The sequence below is a fragment of the Chrysoperla carnea genome, chromosome 2, assembly GCF_905475395.1.
Source record: "Chrysoperla carnea chromosome 2, inChrCarn1.1, whole genome shotgun sequence".
NCBI lineage: Eukaryota > Metazoa > Arthropoda > Insecta > Neuroptera > Chrysopidae > Chrysoperla > Chrysoperla carnea.
Window position 1 is genome coordinate 90764877 of NC_058338.1, and position 20272 is coordinate 90785148.

General features: G+C 30.5%; 2 protein-coding genes across 2 annotated transcripts in view; both read right to left on the minus strand.

Moving 5' to 3' along the window:
• The window catches only part of LOC123291871 (sortilin-related receptor-like), a 46047-nt gene extending 42682 nt beyond the window's left edge, over positions 1 to 3365 (minus strand). The window contains exon 1 of the mRNA XM_044872304.1: positions 3046 to 3365. Within this exon, the coding sequence (XP_044728239.1) occupies positions 3046 to 3258 (213 nt within the window). The 5' untranslated portion in view covers positions 3259 to 3365. The remainder of the gene's footprint in view (positions 1 to 3045) is intronic.
• A 3526-nt stretch (positions 3366 to 6891) lies between these two features.
• LOC123291902 (senecionine N-oxygenase-like) lies at positions 6892 to 19048 on the minus strand. The gene is made up of 6 exons (XM_044872357.1): positions 18812 to 19048; positions 15081 to 15228; positions 13029 to 13328; positions 9405 to 9555; positions 9112 to 9275; positions 6892 to 7226 (listed from the first exon to the last, which is right to left on the minus strand). The coding sequence occupies exons 1-6, from the start codon at positions 19000 to 19002 to the stop codon at positions 6897 to 6899; spliced, it is 1284 nt and encodes a 427-aa protein (XP_044728292.1). The 5' UTR covers positions 19003 to 19048; the 3' UTR covers positions 6892 to 6896.
• Between the last annotated feature and the right edge of the window lie 1224 nt (positions 19049 to 20272).

A 20272-nucleotide genomic window follows, 5' to 3' on the forward strand; every position in this document is an offset into this window, starting at 1 on the left:
AATTAGGGCGGAAATTTTATAATATGTACTATACTTGATTATCAGTTATGTATGTGTCACATGTTGGTATATGTAATGTGATAAAGAAATCAACACTGACTATACATGGTATTTTAACAATTAACTCAGTCAATTGTTTGTTTTCACTTGTTTAAAATCATTTTTGTATTGATATATATCATAAAAATTCACGTGATATATATCGGATATCATCATAAATATCCATTGATATATATCCTCGAACCCTGATTTAAAGGTCAATGAAAAGCTCACTTTACGAAATCTAGGCACTCTTCGAAAAAAATTATCCAATAAATCTAATAAGAGTGTTGTTTTTCTATAAAGTACATTTTTGTTCAAAATGAATGAACAAAAAAACTAGATTTTTGATATCAATTACTAAACTATTCGGTTTACAAAAAAATATTTGCGTATTTATAAAGAATAACTTTCTAATTCCAAGCGTTCTAAAAAAATTCTACAACATATTTTCGAAAATCAAATAAATAGCGGTCGAAATACCGCCATAATCGTGTTGGCTTTTTAATCACTTCTAATTTATTAAAAAAATAACGCAAGCACTGACATTCAACTCTTTCTATACAGAGGATTTCAACAGTTAACTCAGTCAATTGTTTGATTTCATTTGATTTTTTTTAATTACTATTTATTAATATTTCTTTCAGGCACAATTCCGAATTTGATAATAAATGTTATAATTAAACACAATTAGTACAAAAGTGTAAAATACTTATAATTACTTTCATTGTAAATATGTAGCCACTAGGGTTAAATTAGTGTCATCTAGACGAGGTAAATATATGTATAGTACCATATGACATTTGAAAAACTAGATACAGTTTCCAAGAGTATTATATTCGAATGCAGTGGGCGTATAACCTTAAACCATCCTATTTTAGAGTATATTATGAAAGGACATATAACTAATTTAAAAAAAATTTTTATCTTATGAAATTGAACACCAGCCAAACTATTTATATTCCTTTGTTTTATGAAAATTGAAAATCATGTAAATAAATATGTTACAGGTTTTACAGTAATATTTTCTTTTTTCTTGAATGTCCAATATTCTATCCCCGAGGTCTTATTTCTATCTGAATTTTAAAGTAGTCTTGATTGAACGAAGCCTTAGAAATAATAACTGAACTGATTTTAAATTTTCATTTTTACACCATGTATATATGACATATATCAAGGTGTTCTAAGCTTAGTCCTAAGTTTGAAACGCTTATATTAATTATACGAACAAAATTTTGGTATAGTTGCTCATAAAAATATCTAATTAATCCACTTCCGGTTTTCCGCCTGTCTCTACGTTCGTCAACATGATAACTCTAAAGAAAAAAATAGAAACTTTTTATAGCGTCCTCAGAACGTAAAAAGTGAGTTCGTAAATGAGCAACATAGCAATTGGATCGGATTGGATAGAGCAATTGGATCTTGGATTCGTCATCTTGTAGACTGTTAGAAAAAAAGTTTAAATGTAAAAAAAGGTTCCTTATAAAAAAATAAACAACTTTTGTTTGAAACATTTTTTCGTAAACATCAATGTCTACGTGTGAGGACGCAACTTAGGCCAAAGTTTTGGTGTCCAATTTCTCTAACTATAAAAGACTCACGAAAAAATGAAAAATCGGGAAAATAGTACAAAAATCCATTTAACCACTTAAGCCTTGAAAGCCTTAGATTCCCAAACAAATTGTGTAAATCGTTGTTCTCACGATAAGACAATCGCTTAGTAAGTTTTGTTGATTTTTTTTTTCTTTTGGCGAATGGCTAATGGCTTCTAAGAGATTATTTTGTTCGCTGTACACGAATTTTTGCGGCCATTTTAGTCCCCGAGATGAGGAAAAAAGATGAAGAAGACTCATATGTCCATTTTTACGATTATTTTTGAATGGGATGTTGACTCTATAAAAAATATATGAATGCCGGGAAAGATAGTGGTTTTTATGTTGTTTTTTTTTACTTATAAATAAACTATTCCCGGAAAATCATATAATTAAATTTTTAGGCAATCGAATCGAATCTGAACCGGAGATATTGATCAAAACGTTTGGGCCAAAAATGGGTGGTAGGTTTGGACACTCTTAGTCTAAATCCAAATTTACTACTTCTTAGCTACCAATAAAAAATTTTACAGCGCTTTGAAGATGAAAGAAAAACAGTGCGCGCGGTACCCCAGCTGCGGACGGATCATCGGTATACTGTGTTTATGAAGCAGTATCTTGTCTTTTCGCTTTGAATTAAAATTTTTATCTCTTTTGCCCGTCTTTGTTTAATTTTTTATCTCCGCCCGTCTTGCCGAATGAACTACGATGAGAACGGTTCATTCTTTGTCAAACAAAGAGTTTTTGATATCTGATTATTTTATAGTCATCAAGCCATAATCAAATTTTGTGTTTTTTGTTCTCGGACCTTTATTTAGATATTACAAGAAATTATCAAGAGATAAAAATACAGAACCTACAAAACATGACTCTGAAAAGTTGGTTTTCCTTAAATACAGAATTACTTCCATTTAAGAGTCGGAAATTGTGGTAACTTTCTCATATATGAGTAATAATATATTACAAATTCTTGAAAATTGAATAAATCTTGATCAAAATTCTCAGAACCCAAGGTTAAATTTTCATACTATTTATTTTGAATCATTAATTTGTGATAAAGGCTCCCCGTGATAAAAAATACCATCCAGATTAATAACTCATTTTTTAGATCGGTTAAAAACAATATTTAACTACCCACCAAAAATTAACTTCCATCAAACTTGACTATCCGATAAAATATAATCTGATAACAACAAAAAAAAAAACAATTTCAAAAAGAAAGTTTTAACAATTTTTTCCAGGGCCACAAACCGCAAAGTACATTATATTTACGTATCTTTTTACAAATACAATGAAATTACAAATTTATAATAATATTGTGTAAATGTTAGGTTAGTTATTTCAAAATAATGAAAAGTTGATCCAAAAATAATAAATTTTGTGTCGATTTGATATGAAATGTTTACAAACTTACATGTGTTGTTATAATCGACGGATGTTCTGGAATAGCTTCCCGTTTATTTCTACTATGTTCGAATATACGTTCATCACTAATATCATCCTTAGTAAACACAAACGGTTCGTTTAAACTTCCAATCGGATCATTATAAACTGTCAACTTAGCATTTAATTGTAAAATACACTCAAAATATAATAATATAAAAATAATGTTCGAACACACAGCCATTATACACGAATCACTTAATAAAAAAGTTTTTAACTGTAACTAGTTATTTTTTAAAAGGATGTAATCGATTAACTTATTATTTACGAGTTAAATGTTTTTCTCTTAAGTCTTGGCTGGATAATGTTGTTCATTCATTCGATAAATACAACTGTGAAGTATGAATATGAATACATGATTCATTTGTGTTGACTGTTGTCACTATTGGTCATTTTTTTAGAGTTTGTGTAAAACCAGCAGATACTTTAGACTCGTATAAGTAACTGTTTACGATCATTATTTTTGTAATTAATTAATTTATTTCAAAAGCATGGTCACTATACAAGAATACTCAACTCCATGTAACCAAATATCTGCCAAAAACAAGATGGCAGTAGTGTTTCTTTTGCACCGTGATAGAGATTCAAACGTAGACATAGAGAGTGGCATAAGCAATATCCTCAAGAAATTAAGTCCACTCATGTGGTCAATACCTGTCTCTTTTCTGTAAGCCTCTGAAGCATAGACATAGAGAACGATCGACTGACCAGCCATACATTTGTCTCATTTATAAATTTCTGCTTTTAAGAAGAATCAACTATCCGCACATAGATTTGTCTCTCTTATAAATTTCTGCTTTTATATGGCTTTTATTTAGTGTACAGTTAAGGTGTATTTTCATGACGACGTTTGACGTTGAGTTTGAGCGTCCAATTAGGTCAGTTTAGACTGTGCTACCAACTGGATAAAGAAAACAAACTTCAGCAGCGTCAAATCGTAAAAAGCTAAACATTGTTTATCTAGTTGACAGTACAGCCTACACATTATGTTTTGGCACTGATAAGCCTACAATAGTCCATAAATATTCAACAAAATGGGCCAAAGAAGTTTTCTCGAGGGTTTTTGGGATGACATAGTTCCGAAGTAAGAATTTTGTAATATTCCCTCTCTACTGGGATAATTTGTCCCCGCTGGTTCAAAATATCAACTGTAAATATTCGTCAAAATTATGAATTATGACAGGGGGAGGGGGAGCATATAGGAATTTTTACTTCGTAATTGTAATCAGCTACCCTAGAAACTCTCGAATATACTTTTTTGACCTATCTTATTGAATATTTGCAGAATATTAATGTTTTGAGCCAGCAGAGGGTAAATTATCCTAGGAGGGGGAAGGGAAAATATATCGAAATTCTGACTCGAAATCGTGATCAGCGACCCCAAAAACACTTGAATATACCTTTTTGGTCCATTTGTCGAATATTTACATGTGTAGACCAACAGGCTGCACTTCCTACTGGTTTGGACAAGCAGGAGCTGAATTACCTCTGGAAGCGACAGTATATTGAAAATCTGACTTCGGAATCGGAATCAGAGACCCTTTAAGCCCCAGGATATACTTTTCCATTTAGTGGAATATTTACAAAATATTGCTGTTTTGTACCAAAAAATTTTACACCAACTCAACAACAATATGATAAACACGCATGTGCAGTAAACTGACAATAATGATGAAGTCTTTTTATTGTGGATATTTTGACGTCTTTTAAAATTGTTAATTTAATTTGCTAGCACAAAAACTGTGCTCAAAGCTCATTTAACAAAACGTTTGAAAATCTTAAAGAATCTGACGAATATATATATATAATTTAATTAGTATAAATTTATCGTGGAAAATTCCATATGTTAGAAAAGGTTATGTTTTTTTATTTACAATTGTGGACTGCTTGTGATTACGTCGTTAATAAAATGACTTGACATAAACATAAAACTTTTGAAATTTTCTGTTATTTTTAGAAATAAATAAATCATAATAACATAGAGGAGAATATTTTTCATAGAGGAAGTTTTACATTACGTAGCATTTTTCGTACGTTCCTAGATAAAGGGAAGGTAAATTTGCACTTTATCGACTTTCCTGGGGAGCTTCTTTCCTGAAAAAAGCTTCTATAACGTCAGGCAAAAAACCAAATTAAAGCATTTTTTACGTAGAATACGAATCCGTGAGCAGGTGAAAAATGTTAATTAACGAAAATATTTACAAATTTACAGGGTCAATAAAAGTTATTTTTCGTATATAGAAATGGATAAATGGGTTAATTAAAAATGTTATCAATTATCTTATTATACCATGAAATATACATAGTAGGGCCCATCTTGTAAACCTTTAGAGAAGGAACAAAAGTTTAAATGTAAAAAATGTTCCTTATAAAAAAAATAAACAACTTTTGTTTGAAACTTTTTTTTGTAAAAATCATTGTTTACCCACGAAGGCGCTAAGCAGGTGCAAATTTTATAGTATGTAGTAATATGGGATTATCAGTTATGTGTGTGTGCCTATTTAAGAGTGGATATCTTTCTTTATTTACGTGACGTCAAAAAACAAACAATTGCGTCATCAACACTGTCTTAACATGGTATTTCCACAATTAACTCAGTCAATTGTTTGTTTTCACTTGTTTGTTATTAAATATGCTTAAAATGTACCACAGCTTGTACAGTTCAGGCAAATCATTGGATGTTAACTTTTTTTTTTTAATTGCAGGTTTTTTATGTCCTTTCGGATAGTGGCAACGGTTTTTTCTCAAAACCTGATTATGAGGCGAAACATTACAAAACAAAAATGCAAAAACTCGAAAAAATCCTGATTTGCATCATTACAAGGTAGTGCAATTTATTAAAAAAAAAGTTAAAATCTGTTGATTTTCATGAACTGAACAAGCTGTTGAAATTTTTCAGAAAAAAATCGTTTTTCTCAAAATTGAGGTTAGATATCGGGCTAAAATTTACCACGCTTTTTTAAGATTATTAGTTCTTTTTCCAGAATTGCAACTCAATTCCTTCATTTTTCGAAAAGTTATCAGAGAAAGTGGAAAATATGTGGTTACTGCGTTTTTTGAGATTTTGAGGTTATTTTGCTATGTTCAGGGTTCGATAGCAAGCAAGGTCGATTCAGAAATTCTTAACAGACAAATCTTTTTTTATTCGTTTCAATCTGATCAATAGAAGCAGAGATATTCAAGAAAACGCCACCTAAGAAAACAATGTAGAGATAAACTGTCTCAAAACAGCGATAAAAACCGCGTGAAGAATGTCGTGCAGATCGTTCCGGTAACGAAAAACTCCTTTTCTGCATTTTTTTACAACAAAAGGAACCTAATAAAAAAAAGTAGCCTTTTACCGAATTTATTATCAAAATCCGGAGCTTTCCTCGGTATATTTACAGTTAAAAAAGTATAAATTTTATCACTAATATAAGATCCGTTTAAAATGTCTCTACACAAATACCATTTTGAATGTCCCGGTAATGTAGGTACTTTATTTCGTCGCCAATAGATGTCAGGAGGAGTTATATTTTCCTAAAAACACGGATAAATCGACGATTTCTAAAAATGAAACCTGGCCAAATCGATTTTTCGTCCCAAAAAATTAACTGCTGCTACTAATTTTCATGAAAATCATTGGAGCCGTTTCCGAGATTGCTGATATATGTATAAATATACAAGAATTGCTCGTTTAAATATATAAGATAACTTTTTTTTACAAATTAGATTGAAATTTATACAGAGTTTTAAACAATTAATTATGTTATGTATCTCTTTAAAGAACCATAAATATTAAATACATTCTTTATTTCATAATAATTACAATAGTTAATATAATCAATAAAAATCAATAGTACTTCGAACAACATAGAAACTCTTATCATCAATAATGGTATACAAATCACCCTTATAACGTTTCAAATCTGTTTTAGATCTATTTTCCCGATCTTCATACAATTTCAATATTACTGGTGGTACGGGTTTGATTTGTGCAATTTTTGATAAGTTATTGAAATATGCCCCTTGTAAATCACCTAATTGATGAAATTGTTTGACTGTTTGACCAAGTTTCATTCGCATTTCTTCTTCTCTTTCCTTGTCCATATACATTCGACGTTTTGTTGGGAATTTTGAAGGGTTTTTTAAATATTCGGTATAAAAACGAGCCTGGAAATAATGCAAATTAATTTAGTAAAAATACTTAGATACGAAAAAAAAAAAATTAAAAAATTATGGCAATAAAATTCAAATAATGCCACTATGTTTAAAATAATACAAAGTGTCTTTTTGAAGTTGACATATGCATGAAACTCAAAAATAGCTTTTGTCGATAAAAATTCTTAGATGAAGACTTTAATTATTTTGCAAATTAGGCAAAAACGGATTAGGAAGTTTTACCCAAAATTGTTTCTTCGTATCAAAATTGTAATTTCGGATAATTGTTTCTGCGAACTCTAGGTAGTCTTCGAAAAAAAGTTTTCCAACAAATCCAATATAAGGACCAGATAGTGCAAAATTAAATGTTTTGGATTCTGATGACGTTGTAAAGTTAAAAAATTCGATTTTTTTGATAATAGAGACAAATTTGATCCGATTTTATTGGAATTTTTTTTGAAACTCACTAATTTTGGGTCATTTTTTTCAGCTGTGATATCAGTTTGTCGCTAGCTATCATTTATGTGCTTAATTCCGGGACTAGGACTCCACATTCTTAAAACCCATTGGAGCTAGGTTAATTTTGATCACAAATTTGAAAAGTATGACCCAAATTTAGTAGAATTACATACTTGGTTTATCAAAATTGGATAAAATTTGAATGTGATAGAACAAAATTAAATTTTTAGGATTTTAATGACGTTATAAATTTAAAAAAGTCTACTTTTTTATAACACAGGCAAATTTGATCCGATCTCATTGGATTTTTGTTTTGAAACCCATTAATTTTAGGTCATTCTTTTCAGTTGTAATGTCAGTTTTTCAGTAGCTATCACTCATGTGCTTAATTCCGGGACCAGGAATCCACATTCTTGAAATCTATTACATCTAGGTGAATTTTGATACCAAATTCGAAAAGTATGACCCCAAGTTAGTGGGATTACATACTTGGTTTATTAAAATTGGATAAAATTTGGATGTGATAAAGCAAAATTAAATTTTTTGAATTCTAATGGCGTAATAAGTTAAAAAATTCGATTTTTTTTGATACAACAGGTAATTTAACCGCATCTCATTGGAATTTTTTTTTGAAACCTACTAATTTTGGGTCATTCTTTTCAGCTACGATGTCACTTTTTCTCTAGCTATCATTTATGTGCTTAATTCCGGGACCAGAAGTCCACATTATTGAAATATATTAGAGCTAGGTTAATTTTGATCACAAATTCGAAAAGTATGTCCTAAAATTAGGAGGACTTCATACTTGGTTTATCAAAATTGGATAAAATTTGGATGTGATAGAGCAAAATAGAATTTTTTTTATTCTGATGACGCCATAAAGTTAAAAAATTTGATTTTTTTATAACACAGGCAAATTTGATCCGATCTTAATGGAATTTTTTTTTAAACCTACTAATTTTAGGTCATTTTTTTCAGCTGCTATGCCACTTTTTCTCTAGCTATCATTTATGTGCTTCATTCGGGGACCAGGAGTCCACATTCTTGAAACCTATTAGAGCTAGGTTAATTTTGATCACAAATGTGAAAATTATGTCCTAAACTTAGCAGGATCACGTACTTGGTTTATCAAAATTGGATAAAATTTGGATGTGATAGAGGAAAATTAAATTTTTTTTATTCTGATGACGCCATAAGGTTAAAAAATTTGATTTTTTTATAACACAGGCAAATTTGATCCGATCTTAATGGAATTTTTTTTGAAAACCACTTATAGCTCGACTACCCGCTTTTTTATCGAATATGACTTCATAGCGATAAATATCAAACTCTTAACATTCATATTGACAATTATTTCACTTTCATTGTGAAACTGAATATGCCTGTATCAATTTTCAGATATAAAGGGTTTCGTAATTTGCGATAAAGTAAATATTACCTGCAAGTCTAGCGTAGGGAATATTGATGTAACATATGGAATACCCATAAATCCCATAGTTGGATATTCAATATTTATAATATGCTTGTATAGTGGATTAATATAATCATTTTCAAATGTTAAACCTGATTCTGGAGTTAAAAATGGAAATGACATTTTGAAACCTTTGCAAAAAAAAAAAAAAAAATATTAATATTATTCTAAAAGTAAGACGAGAAGCATTGATTCTCTCGGGGGTCATGGATATCAAGGCACGATTGTGTTATCCGTGACGCCACGAAGATAATACTTACCGGTACAATATAATATGGAATTCACATCTTCTGTACTTTCATCTTTAAAATGTACACTTGAATTATCCACATAAGCTACATCAGGTTTTGAGATGACATTGTTTGGATAAAATTCACTTATATCGTATTTTAAATGATTACTCAAAAATACCTAAAATTGATTAATCTTAAAAAAGTGCCCATAAATGTTCCGCCTGCGATTAAATCTGGGATATGATTATTTTTCAAATCCTAGTGTGCTATTATAAATAATTATATAAGATGATCCTTCAAGTTATAACAGCAACACTTGACAATTTTTCAATACGTTTATAACAAGAAAATGTCCTTTTTTAGATTCAAGGTATTAAAATTTAAAACAAAAAGTGAAAACAAACAATTAACTTACTAAATTGTTGAAATACCATGTATAGACAGTGTTGATGACTCTTATCTTACACATACATTAATGTCACATATACATAAGTGTTATTCCCATATAATACATACTATACAATTTGCGCCTAATTCTCACCTTCACAGGTAAACAGTGATGTTTACGAAAAAATGTTTCAAACAAAAGTTGTTTATTTTTTTGTTGTTTTATTAGGAACATTTTTTACATTTAAACTTTGGTTCTATCTCTAAAGGCTTACAAAATGGGTCCTACAGACCCAAGACCCAATTGACCTATGTTGATCATTTACAAACTCGACCTCACTTTTTACGTCCTGAGTACGATGTAAAAATTTCAGCTTGATATCATTTTTCGTTTTTGACTTATCGAGTTGACAGACGGACAGACAACCGAAAATGGACTAATTAGCTGATTTTATGAATACCAATTAGTAGAGTGAAATTACGCCTTGTGTATGGATTAAAAGTTCGAGCAGTGAAACTTTGGGGTTTTTCTTTTCACATCAAAATAAGTATTTTTTGAAATTTTTTACTTTCTCGGAGTGGTGCAACATGTTTAAAAAACAAAATGGCGTCAAGAATGAAATTTTTTTCAGAAATTTTATCATTTTTATTTTATATTCGCAAAAGGAGGCATCGGTGCATATCCTAATTTGGTAGGTTTGTAGTCCATGTTAAGAACTACTCCTCATAATTTTTTGGTGGGGTTTCGTCCCTTCCCCTCCCAGTTATATATATATGTATACATACATATGGTAAAACAGTTCATTTGACTATAACTTGAAAAATATTCGATTGATTTTAATGAAACTAATATCAATAGTAGATTTTATTACTTACAACTTTCGGTTAAAATTTTAGCGAAATCCGTTAAATAGTTCGGCCAAAATTTCCAATTTAGGGAATTGTTTAAAATGGCTGCCATTTTATGCCATTTTGTCCTACGAGGTTAAATTTTTTTTTAAATTGTAGCATTTTTTATTATCTTTCGATTTTATAATAAGTGGCTTACCCGTAAAATGACTCCTTGATCCATATTTTTGCGAAAAACGGAAAATTTAACACTTTCTGGAAATAATTGTTTGGGGGGGTGTATGGGGGGTGTTTTTTGCTTTGGCATGAGAAAACTATTTTTAAAAGAGGTCTATATGGTTTAAAGCAAAATTTTTAAGTTTTAGCCCCCGCGCTGTAAGGGGGAAGGGGTGTATGAAATAAATGTATTTTAAAAGATTTTAAAAAGAGGTCAAAATTGTTTAAAATGCTAAAGTAACCCAAAATTTTAGATGCTTTTATTAATATAGCACCTTTTACAACATCCACCCCTTCCCCTCCCGCTTTCCTATTTTTTGCAAATTCAAAATTTGTATGACGTATAAAGGGGTTTTTGGGGTCGCTGATCTCGAACTTTTGGCCCAAATAAGTACACCCCCTAAAAATATTACAATTGTTTTTGATAATCTATTGCAAAATTCGAGATCAGCGACCCCAAAAACCCCTTTATACGTCATACAAATTTTGAATTAGCAAAATATATGAAAGCGGGAGGGGAAGGGGTGGATGTTGTAAAAAGTGCTATATTAATAAAAGCATCTAAAATTTTGGGTTACTTTAGCATTTTAAACAATTTTGACCTCTTTTTAAAATCTTTTAAAATACATTTATTTCATACACCCCTTCCCCCTTACAGCGCGGGGGCTAAAACTTAAAAATTTTGCTTTAAACCATATAGACCTCTTTTAAAAATAGTTTTCTCATGCCAAAGCAAAAAACACCCCCCATACACCCCCCCAAACAATTATTTCCAGAAAGTGTTAAATTTTCCGTTTTTCGCAAAAATATGGATCAAGGAGTCATTTTACGGGTAAGCCACTTATTATAAAATCGAAAGATAATAAAAAATGCTACAATTTAAAAAAAAATTTAACCTCGTAGGACAAAATGGCATAAAATGGCAGCCATTTTAAACAATTCCCTAAATTGGAAATTTTGGCCGAACTATTTAACGGATTTCGCTAAAATTTTAACCGAAAGTTGTAAGTAATAAAATCTACTATTGATATTAGTTTCATTAAAATCAATCGAATATTTTTCAAGTTATAGTCAAATGAACTGTTTTACCATATGTATGTATACATATATATATAACTGGGAGGGGAAGGGACGAAACCCCACCAAAAAATTATGAGGAGTAGTTCTTAACATGGACTACAAACCTACCAAATTAGGATATGCACCGATGCCTCCTTTTGCGAATATAAAATAAAAATGATAAAATTTCTGAAAAAAATTTCATTCTTGACGCCATTTTGTTTTTTAAACATGTTGCACCACTCCGGGAAAGTAAAAAATTTCAAAAAATACTTATTTTGATGTGAAAAGAAAAACCCCAAAGTTTCGTTGCTCGAACTTTTAATCCATATAACAGCCTTTTTTTGCTTAGATTTACTCCAGTAAATACCAAAATTTTGTTCATAGTATCCATATTTTTAAGCGTTACAAACTTGGGACTAAACTTAGTATACCTTGGTATATTTCATATACATGGTATAAAAACTGGAACGAAAAAAGTAAGTCCAGTAAGTGCTGCTTCGAAAAATTTATGATTTGGTGCTCCAAGCATGGGTATATTGTTTAACGTTGATAAACTTGAATTTTTTCTCGAAACGGAGTGATATTTTGGCTATGCTAATAAAAAGTACCTGCATGATCGAGCTTTACTCGGTAGGTATTTTTTGAGTTAAAAAGACACAAAATTTATCACTGATATAAAAACCGTTTCCATACAAATACCAATTTGAATGTCCCGAGAATCACACCAGCCATTTATCAACCAAAACTGACATGGCCACACGGACCGCACAATATAAAATACATACGAAACGAACCACATACAATGTATATACTCGCCAATAGATGCCTTGAAGAGTCATATTTTGCAGTTTATGTTTCGGTTTTTCCTGAAAACACGGATGAAATGACGTTTTCTAAAAATAAAACCTAGCTAGATAGATTTTTCGCCCCAAAAACCCCTCTGTAACTAAATGTCATGAAAATTGTTTCCTTGATTTCAATTATATACATATTATACAGAAGAAAATTCCACAGTCTGTATCCAGAAAAGAACGCTTTCTCGGGTGTAAGAGTAATGAAAAATTGTCAATATTTTAACATTTTCTATCATTTGATGAAGTCCTACTGTTATAACTTGGACCATCCTGCTGAAATCACCTTATCAGCAGCTTCACTTAGATGATATGTGATATCCAATCCAGACGCTCCGGCGCCTATCACCAAAACTTGATCATTTTCAAATGGTTTTGGATTTCGATAATCATGACTGTGTAGTTGTTTTCCTTCAAAAGTTTCTATCCCTTTCAAATGGGGATATTTTGGTACGCTACGACGACCATTTGCAATTATAACTGCATCGAATTCATATACTTTTTCCTCCTTCGTTTGAAGATCCAGAGAAATTATTTCCCATCTATTGTTTGCAATAGGTTTCACTTTCTTCACATGATTGTAAAACTAAAAAAAAAAAAGGTTCGGTGAAACATATTTGATTACTGACAGTGTTGAATCTACACTGGGGGCACTAGAAACTAGTGACCAGCGCGGCGAAGTGCGGCAAAATTAAGGATATGCATTTTTTTTTAGCGTTATCGAAAAACTTTAAGTGTGCTCGTTTTAAAATATAAACAAGTGAAAACAAACATTTGACTGAGTAAATTGTTGAAATACCATGTATAGGCAGTGTTGATTACTTTGTCACATTACAATTACAGACATACATGTCACACATATGTAGCTGATATTCCCATATATAATACATATTCCCATATTATACAATTTGCGCTTTCACGGGTAAATAGTGATATTTACGAAAAAATGTTTCAATCAAAAGTTGTTAATTTTTTTATAAGGAACATTTATTACATTTAAACTAATTGTTCTATTTCTAATGGTTAACAAGATGGATCCTACGAACCCAAGACCCAATTGACCTATGTTGCTCATTTATGAACTCGACTCCACTTTTTATGCCATAAGCTCGCTATAAAAATTTCAGCTTGATATATTTTTTCGTTTTTTAGTAATCGTGATGACAGACGGGCAGACAGACAGGCAGACGACAGACAAACAACCGGAAATGGATTAATTAGATGATTTTATGAACACCTATACTAAAATTTTGTTCATAGTATCAATATTTTTAACCGTTACAAACTTGGGACTAAACTTAGTATACCTTAGTATATTTCATATACATGGTATAATAAATAACAACCAGTTCGACTCGTGCGGAATTCTGGATTGCGGTATTCGTGGTTAAAAACATGCCAAAGAAATAATATACAGGATGCCTTTTTAAGTTGATATATGCTTGAAACTCGAAAAATAACTTTTATCGATAAAAATGCTTCAAGAAAAAAATGTTGGGTCTATATAATCGCACATCTTACGCAGGCATTAAACTTGATTCGGGTTTTCAGGCTCAATGAAAAGCTCACTTTATTTCCTACCTGAAAAGTTGTTATTGATCAAAAAGAAAACATTTTTTGTAAATCGTACAGTTTTTATCCAAAAACAGACTCAAAATTGTTTTTCGTATAATCGTTTCTGTAAATATAAATCCAATAAAACTGATTTGTTTTTCTATAAAGCCCAATTTTGTTCAAATTGAATGAACAAATGCACAAAAAGCAAAATTTTTGCTACCAATTACTGTCTAAACAATAGGCATTTCAAGGAACAGCTGTTTTCGTTTCTTTACTCAATTTATGATATAGGTAATGGGGCGGAAGGTATCACGATGCCCCAAGGCGGCACTTAAGGAAAATCTAACTCCGATTACTGAACTCTTAAAATTCAATTTTGAAGGAGCGTGCAATGAATGAATCAAACAGTGCTTGAAGTATGAGAGATCTTTAATGACATCTGGATCAAATACCTCTGCTATAATTTAGGAGGGGGTCACCATTGAGACTTTAGACCTTAGATCTATAAGTACTGCGATTCTTTCTTTAGGAATAACAAGTAGACAAAAATGAGACTCTATTCAGAACAAAGATACCGCCGGAAAATTACAATGAGGGATCTACTCATGATTTCCGGTCACTTTGAAATATCTTCAGGTGTCAGTTTATGTTATTTGCAAATGAAGCTATAAGACGGTGGGCAGAGGTAACGTAGAACGCTTAAAATTTCATTAATGTCTCAAAAGAATGTAGACTTCTTTATGTGAATTTAACAGATAGATATAAAAAGATACTTACGTACTTTTATATGTTTCTTTAAGTCAAAATGATCAGCGAACGCATGAAGATATTTTAACACGTCTTCATGGTTAACATACGATGTAAAATTGTATGATGTTATATTGTTTGGATAATCTGGAATACTCATCATTTGTATAGGTACATTCGATCTAAAAATTACCATATGATTCACTATTATTACAAACAAACAAAAATTTAAATAAACAAGTGAAAACAAACAATTGACTGAGTTAATTGTTGAAATACCATATATAGACAGTGTTGATTACTTTGTCACATTACACATACATACATGTCACGTCACTGATATATATATATTTAACTGATATTACCATATAATACATACTATACAATTTGAAGTAAGAGTTTTTTAAATTTTTTTGTAATGAAAATTTATTAAAACATTTTGGTTGTAGTTAATTCACTGGCTTAACCGGCTCAGTAGTCGAGCGGTCTAAGGCGTGAGTCTTTGACCGTTTGGCTACTGACCGGGAGGTTGCGAGTTCGAATCCAGGCAGGGGCAGTGTAAACAAATTATAATTAATGGGAGGTGCAGAATTGATCACATTGTCCACCCACATCATAAACTGTAATTGTATATATGTAGTTAAATAAATAAAGATTAACAAATAGTGATGTGGGTGGCCTCTGGTAAGGCATATGTCAGAGATAAATTTCGATTTTTGCCCCAATTTCCTAGATCAGTTTTTTGTATTTTTAAAATACGTATTTTCGACTACCAAGTAGTCATCATCAGTAAGAATTAGCTAGTGAATGTTACTCTTTGCTAATTTGGTGGCGGACTGCACGTGCAAACTGCAGTCCGCCACTAACTGAGCCGGTTAAGCCAGTGAATTAACTACAACCAAAATGTTTTAATGAATTTTCATTAAAAAAAAATTTTAATTGCACATGCAGTCCGCCACGTTAGCAAAGAGTAACATTCACTAGCTAATTCTTACTGATGATGACTACTTGGTAGTCGAAAATACGTATTTTAAAAATACAAAAAACTGATCTAGGAAATTGGGGCAAAAATCGAAATTTATTTCGACATATCCTAGAGTTCTCATTTATTATCTTCGAGAATATTTATATATGTCAGAGAAACGGAGGTTAAAGCCCATTATTATCATTATTATTATTACTACACAATTTAGGGATCCAAGACCCAATTGACCTATGTTGCTCATTTAAGAAATTGACCTCACTTTTTACATCCTTAGCACGCTATAAAAATTTCAGCTTGATATCTCTTTCCTTTCTAGTTATCGTGATGACAGACGGACAGACAGACGACAGAAAGACAGACAACCGGAAATGGACTAATTAGGTGGTTTTATGAACACCTATACCAAAATTTTTTGCTTAGCATCAATATTTTTAAGCGTTACAAACTTGGGACTAAACTTAGTATACCTTGGTATATTTCATATACATGGTATAAGGTACATAAAAACTGTTTATTGTTTAAAATTAAAGAATAATTTTTGCTATAAGTCTCTCATACTTGACTATAAGCAAAAGCTTGAGGCGCTCCGAATCATTCTTGATATTTTAAAATGAGCGCCTCTATCTTTTACGAATAGCCAAAAATGAGTACAATAAACTTTTTAGTACAATAAAAGCAGCTTATTCCTTAGAAGTATTTTTTATTTAGTTTTAAATTTTAAAACGTTTTTAGTTTTAAACTTTTAATGAATTAAAAATAGCCATGAACACTTTTCGGTAGAAAAACTATAATAGAAGTGTTTATAAATCAATTAAATTTCATAAGGTTATCAAATGGGTTAAGATCAACCTTATAAGCCGTCTCTTAGACTATTTATTCAAATTAATTTTGCTGTTATTTACGCAGTTACATTTTATCAAGCAAATTATTTTATATACATATAGGTGCGCAACAATACAGTCATATGCACCTTAATAAGTGTGTCAAGTGTATACAGAATGTTCGTTTGACATCTAGGCATATAAATATCACGAGTATAACAGAGTACATGAGTTAAGCAATTTATCTAAATAAGAGGTATTATAGGTGTTATATGAAATTGCAAAAGTGACTTGTATCGTGGATTATCTGTTGTAATTCATCTATTCAACTAAGAAACTCCCACTCTCCAAGCCTCTTACAACTATCTCAACGCATATCGAAGCTTCAACACATGCATATAATACCTCTCACTTTAAGATGCTTTGCTTAACGCACATATTCTGTCATACTCCTGATATTTATATGCCTAGATGTATACCGAACATTCTGTATATGAAATTGAAATCACGGATTATTTTGTTTTTTTTGATATTCACATTCCGCTGCACTTCACTTCATTTCTATGCCACTATGCCACTACATTTTACAATTTTCTCAAGGATAAATAAATGCCCGAAGGAAACTTTTCGATGCACGTTTGTTCAAATATAATAAAAAATCTATCGTTTGAGTGTTATCCGTTGATCCGTTTAGTTCGCTTAACGAAGTTCCCAAAAAATCACGTTTTGTTAGGATCATCTTTAAATTGACTCTCAAAATTTATAAACACGTAAATTTTTTAATAGGTACCCCTTACGATGTTAAATTTATTGATTTGAGGTGTTAAAGTTTGCGTTTTTAATATGCAAATCCTATATTGTAGTGTTTTTAAAGGTATGTATTTTCAGAATCCACCCTTAAAATTTGAAACTCAAGTCTCAAATATGTGCATACACTCATTTTTTTGGGAACGTCCTTAAGGAAACTGTTTCATTAAAAATTTTCAAAAAATCAATTTTTTTACATTATAATATTGCTATAAATAGTCTTAAATAAATTTCAACTTGAAAAAAAGTTATAGCTTTAAACGTGTAACTTTAAACATTGTTTTTCTTAAAAATACGTTTTCAAACTGATACGACGTTATTCTCCTAGTCTACGAGACCGATCTTTAAAAATCAAATGGTGCGTTTATGAAATTTTTAGACAAACGTTTATAAAAACCATAAAAATAATACAAAAATTACTTTTTAAAGGTTTGTTGTCTGACTTTCAGTTTGATTCTAAACATTTTGCATTACAAAAAAAATTTTTTAAGGAGGTCAGTTAAGTGTCACATCCCAAAAGAAAATATCGGAGTTATCCTGATATTTAATCCAGTTTTTCCCAGGTAGTTTTTTTAACATTGTTGTTTGCTATTGGCATTGTGTCAGAAAAATGTAAAAATTTTTATACTTATTAAAGCGGTTCGACTGTCACGTGACTCGGCTGTCAATTAGTCAACTGGGCAATTTTTATGACGTAAATATAGTAAAATGCTCATAAAATATCGTAAACTAGGAAATTAGTCTGACGTAAATGTAATAAAAATAAAATGCTCTAAAGATATCGCAAAGCGTCAAAAACTAAAGTTTTTCCTTTTTTCTTTTTGGAAAGCGCTGTAATGTAATGCTTCTTTTTTTTTTTCATAAACAGAATTTATTATTTATTATTAAAACTTTTTTGAAGCTCATTCATCCATTAATTTTTGTACAATTAACATTATTGTGAGTTCTTACATGAGATACTATGTTAAAAATCACAATTTTAAAATGAAATAATTCAAAATTTTGTCTCGCAAGAGGCCCCAAAACTGTGTTTATTGTGATCAAGGGACTGTGAACTATCATTTACCACAAAAAAATGAACATTCACCGTATTTGCTCAAACAGCCGACCTACTTTAATATAAAAAAAAAAAAGAATGCATAAATTGAATACCTTAATCCTTCATATAAACTTGAATGTACGGGTAATCCAAATTCATCAGTACCCACTTTATCCGTATACACCCATAATCCACCAATTTCTTTACCCTGTTCAAATACCGTATATTCACCTAAATTATTTTTAATAGCATGATGTAAGGATAATAAACCCGCAATTCCAGCACCAATTATTGCAATATGCATTGTTGATTCCACTATTTTTTAATAAATATTATTATAGTTAAATTAATTTATTAATTTAAACAACAAAAACTTTTATTAGCACAGCATTTTTATTTTGTATAGATAAATAAATAAATAAATAAAACCTGTTTAATTTATCTAAAAATTCATCTCTTTTGTTGAGTAAATAATACTAGATAAATCAATAGAGTCAATTGAAAGTTAGTTATTTATTTCTTTGAGGAAAATATGCACTATAATTATTTTTTATCAATTATTGATTTCCTGATTATTGAAATTATTGTGTTCACCTCGAAAATCGAAAAGTGTATTTTAATTCAGTGGCGTTCTTGAGAAATTTTGTAAGTAAGGGCCAAAAAAGGTTTTTTGAGCTTTATTATTCGACAGTCGATTGTTGAATATAAAAAAACTTGGAACAAAAAAAAACCGTAAAAAGTTATTACTTTCCTGATCTTCGTCTTATTTGAATATTGAAAAAAAAATGTGTTTTATGTTTTTGATCGGGCAGACGCTTTGATTATATTTTTCCTTTATTTTAATCGGATTCTAAATGGCTCATACTAAGCGGGAAACCCGTGACAGTAAAACTTCACTTACGATAGGTACAATATGGAGGTGTGCCAGGGTTTATCCTGGCAGAAATATTTTATATATTTTTTATAATTACAAGTATTTTGCACTTTCATGGAAATTAATTTGTAAGAGACTATTTTATTGCAAATTTTATCTATTTTCAGGAAAATTTGGTGTGACAGCTCTTATCGTGGCAGAAAAGTCGGTCACACCGATTTTTAATATATAGAGCCAACAATCTTTTACCCTTATTGTGGAAATACTTTTTCTTTTAATTCGTCCGTGTTGAGTTCTACTTTTACTCAAAATATATCGGTGTGACAGCTCAAAACTTGACCAAAATATCTGTCACACCAGTAAAAAATAAATAAATCCTGGCAAAAAATATTCTGTTAGGATAAACCCTAGCACACCTAGTCCATATTGTACCTATCGTTAAATAGTATTGATTCATATGCGACATATCGAAATGCGTGTAAGTGTAGTTTTACTGTCACGGGCTCCATGGCTATAAATAAATTAGCCAAAGAATGTATTACTCATAGAGGTTCCTCTCTTGTTAGGTAATTATTTACAAACAAAAAAATGATTACTAATTCATTTTCAACGTTAATTAGTTTTTCTTATCACTTTTCCTACTATATTAAATCGTTCTTATCACTATGTTGGTTTTTTTTCAAGATTTTCAAAATAATAG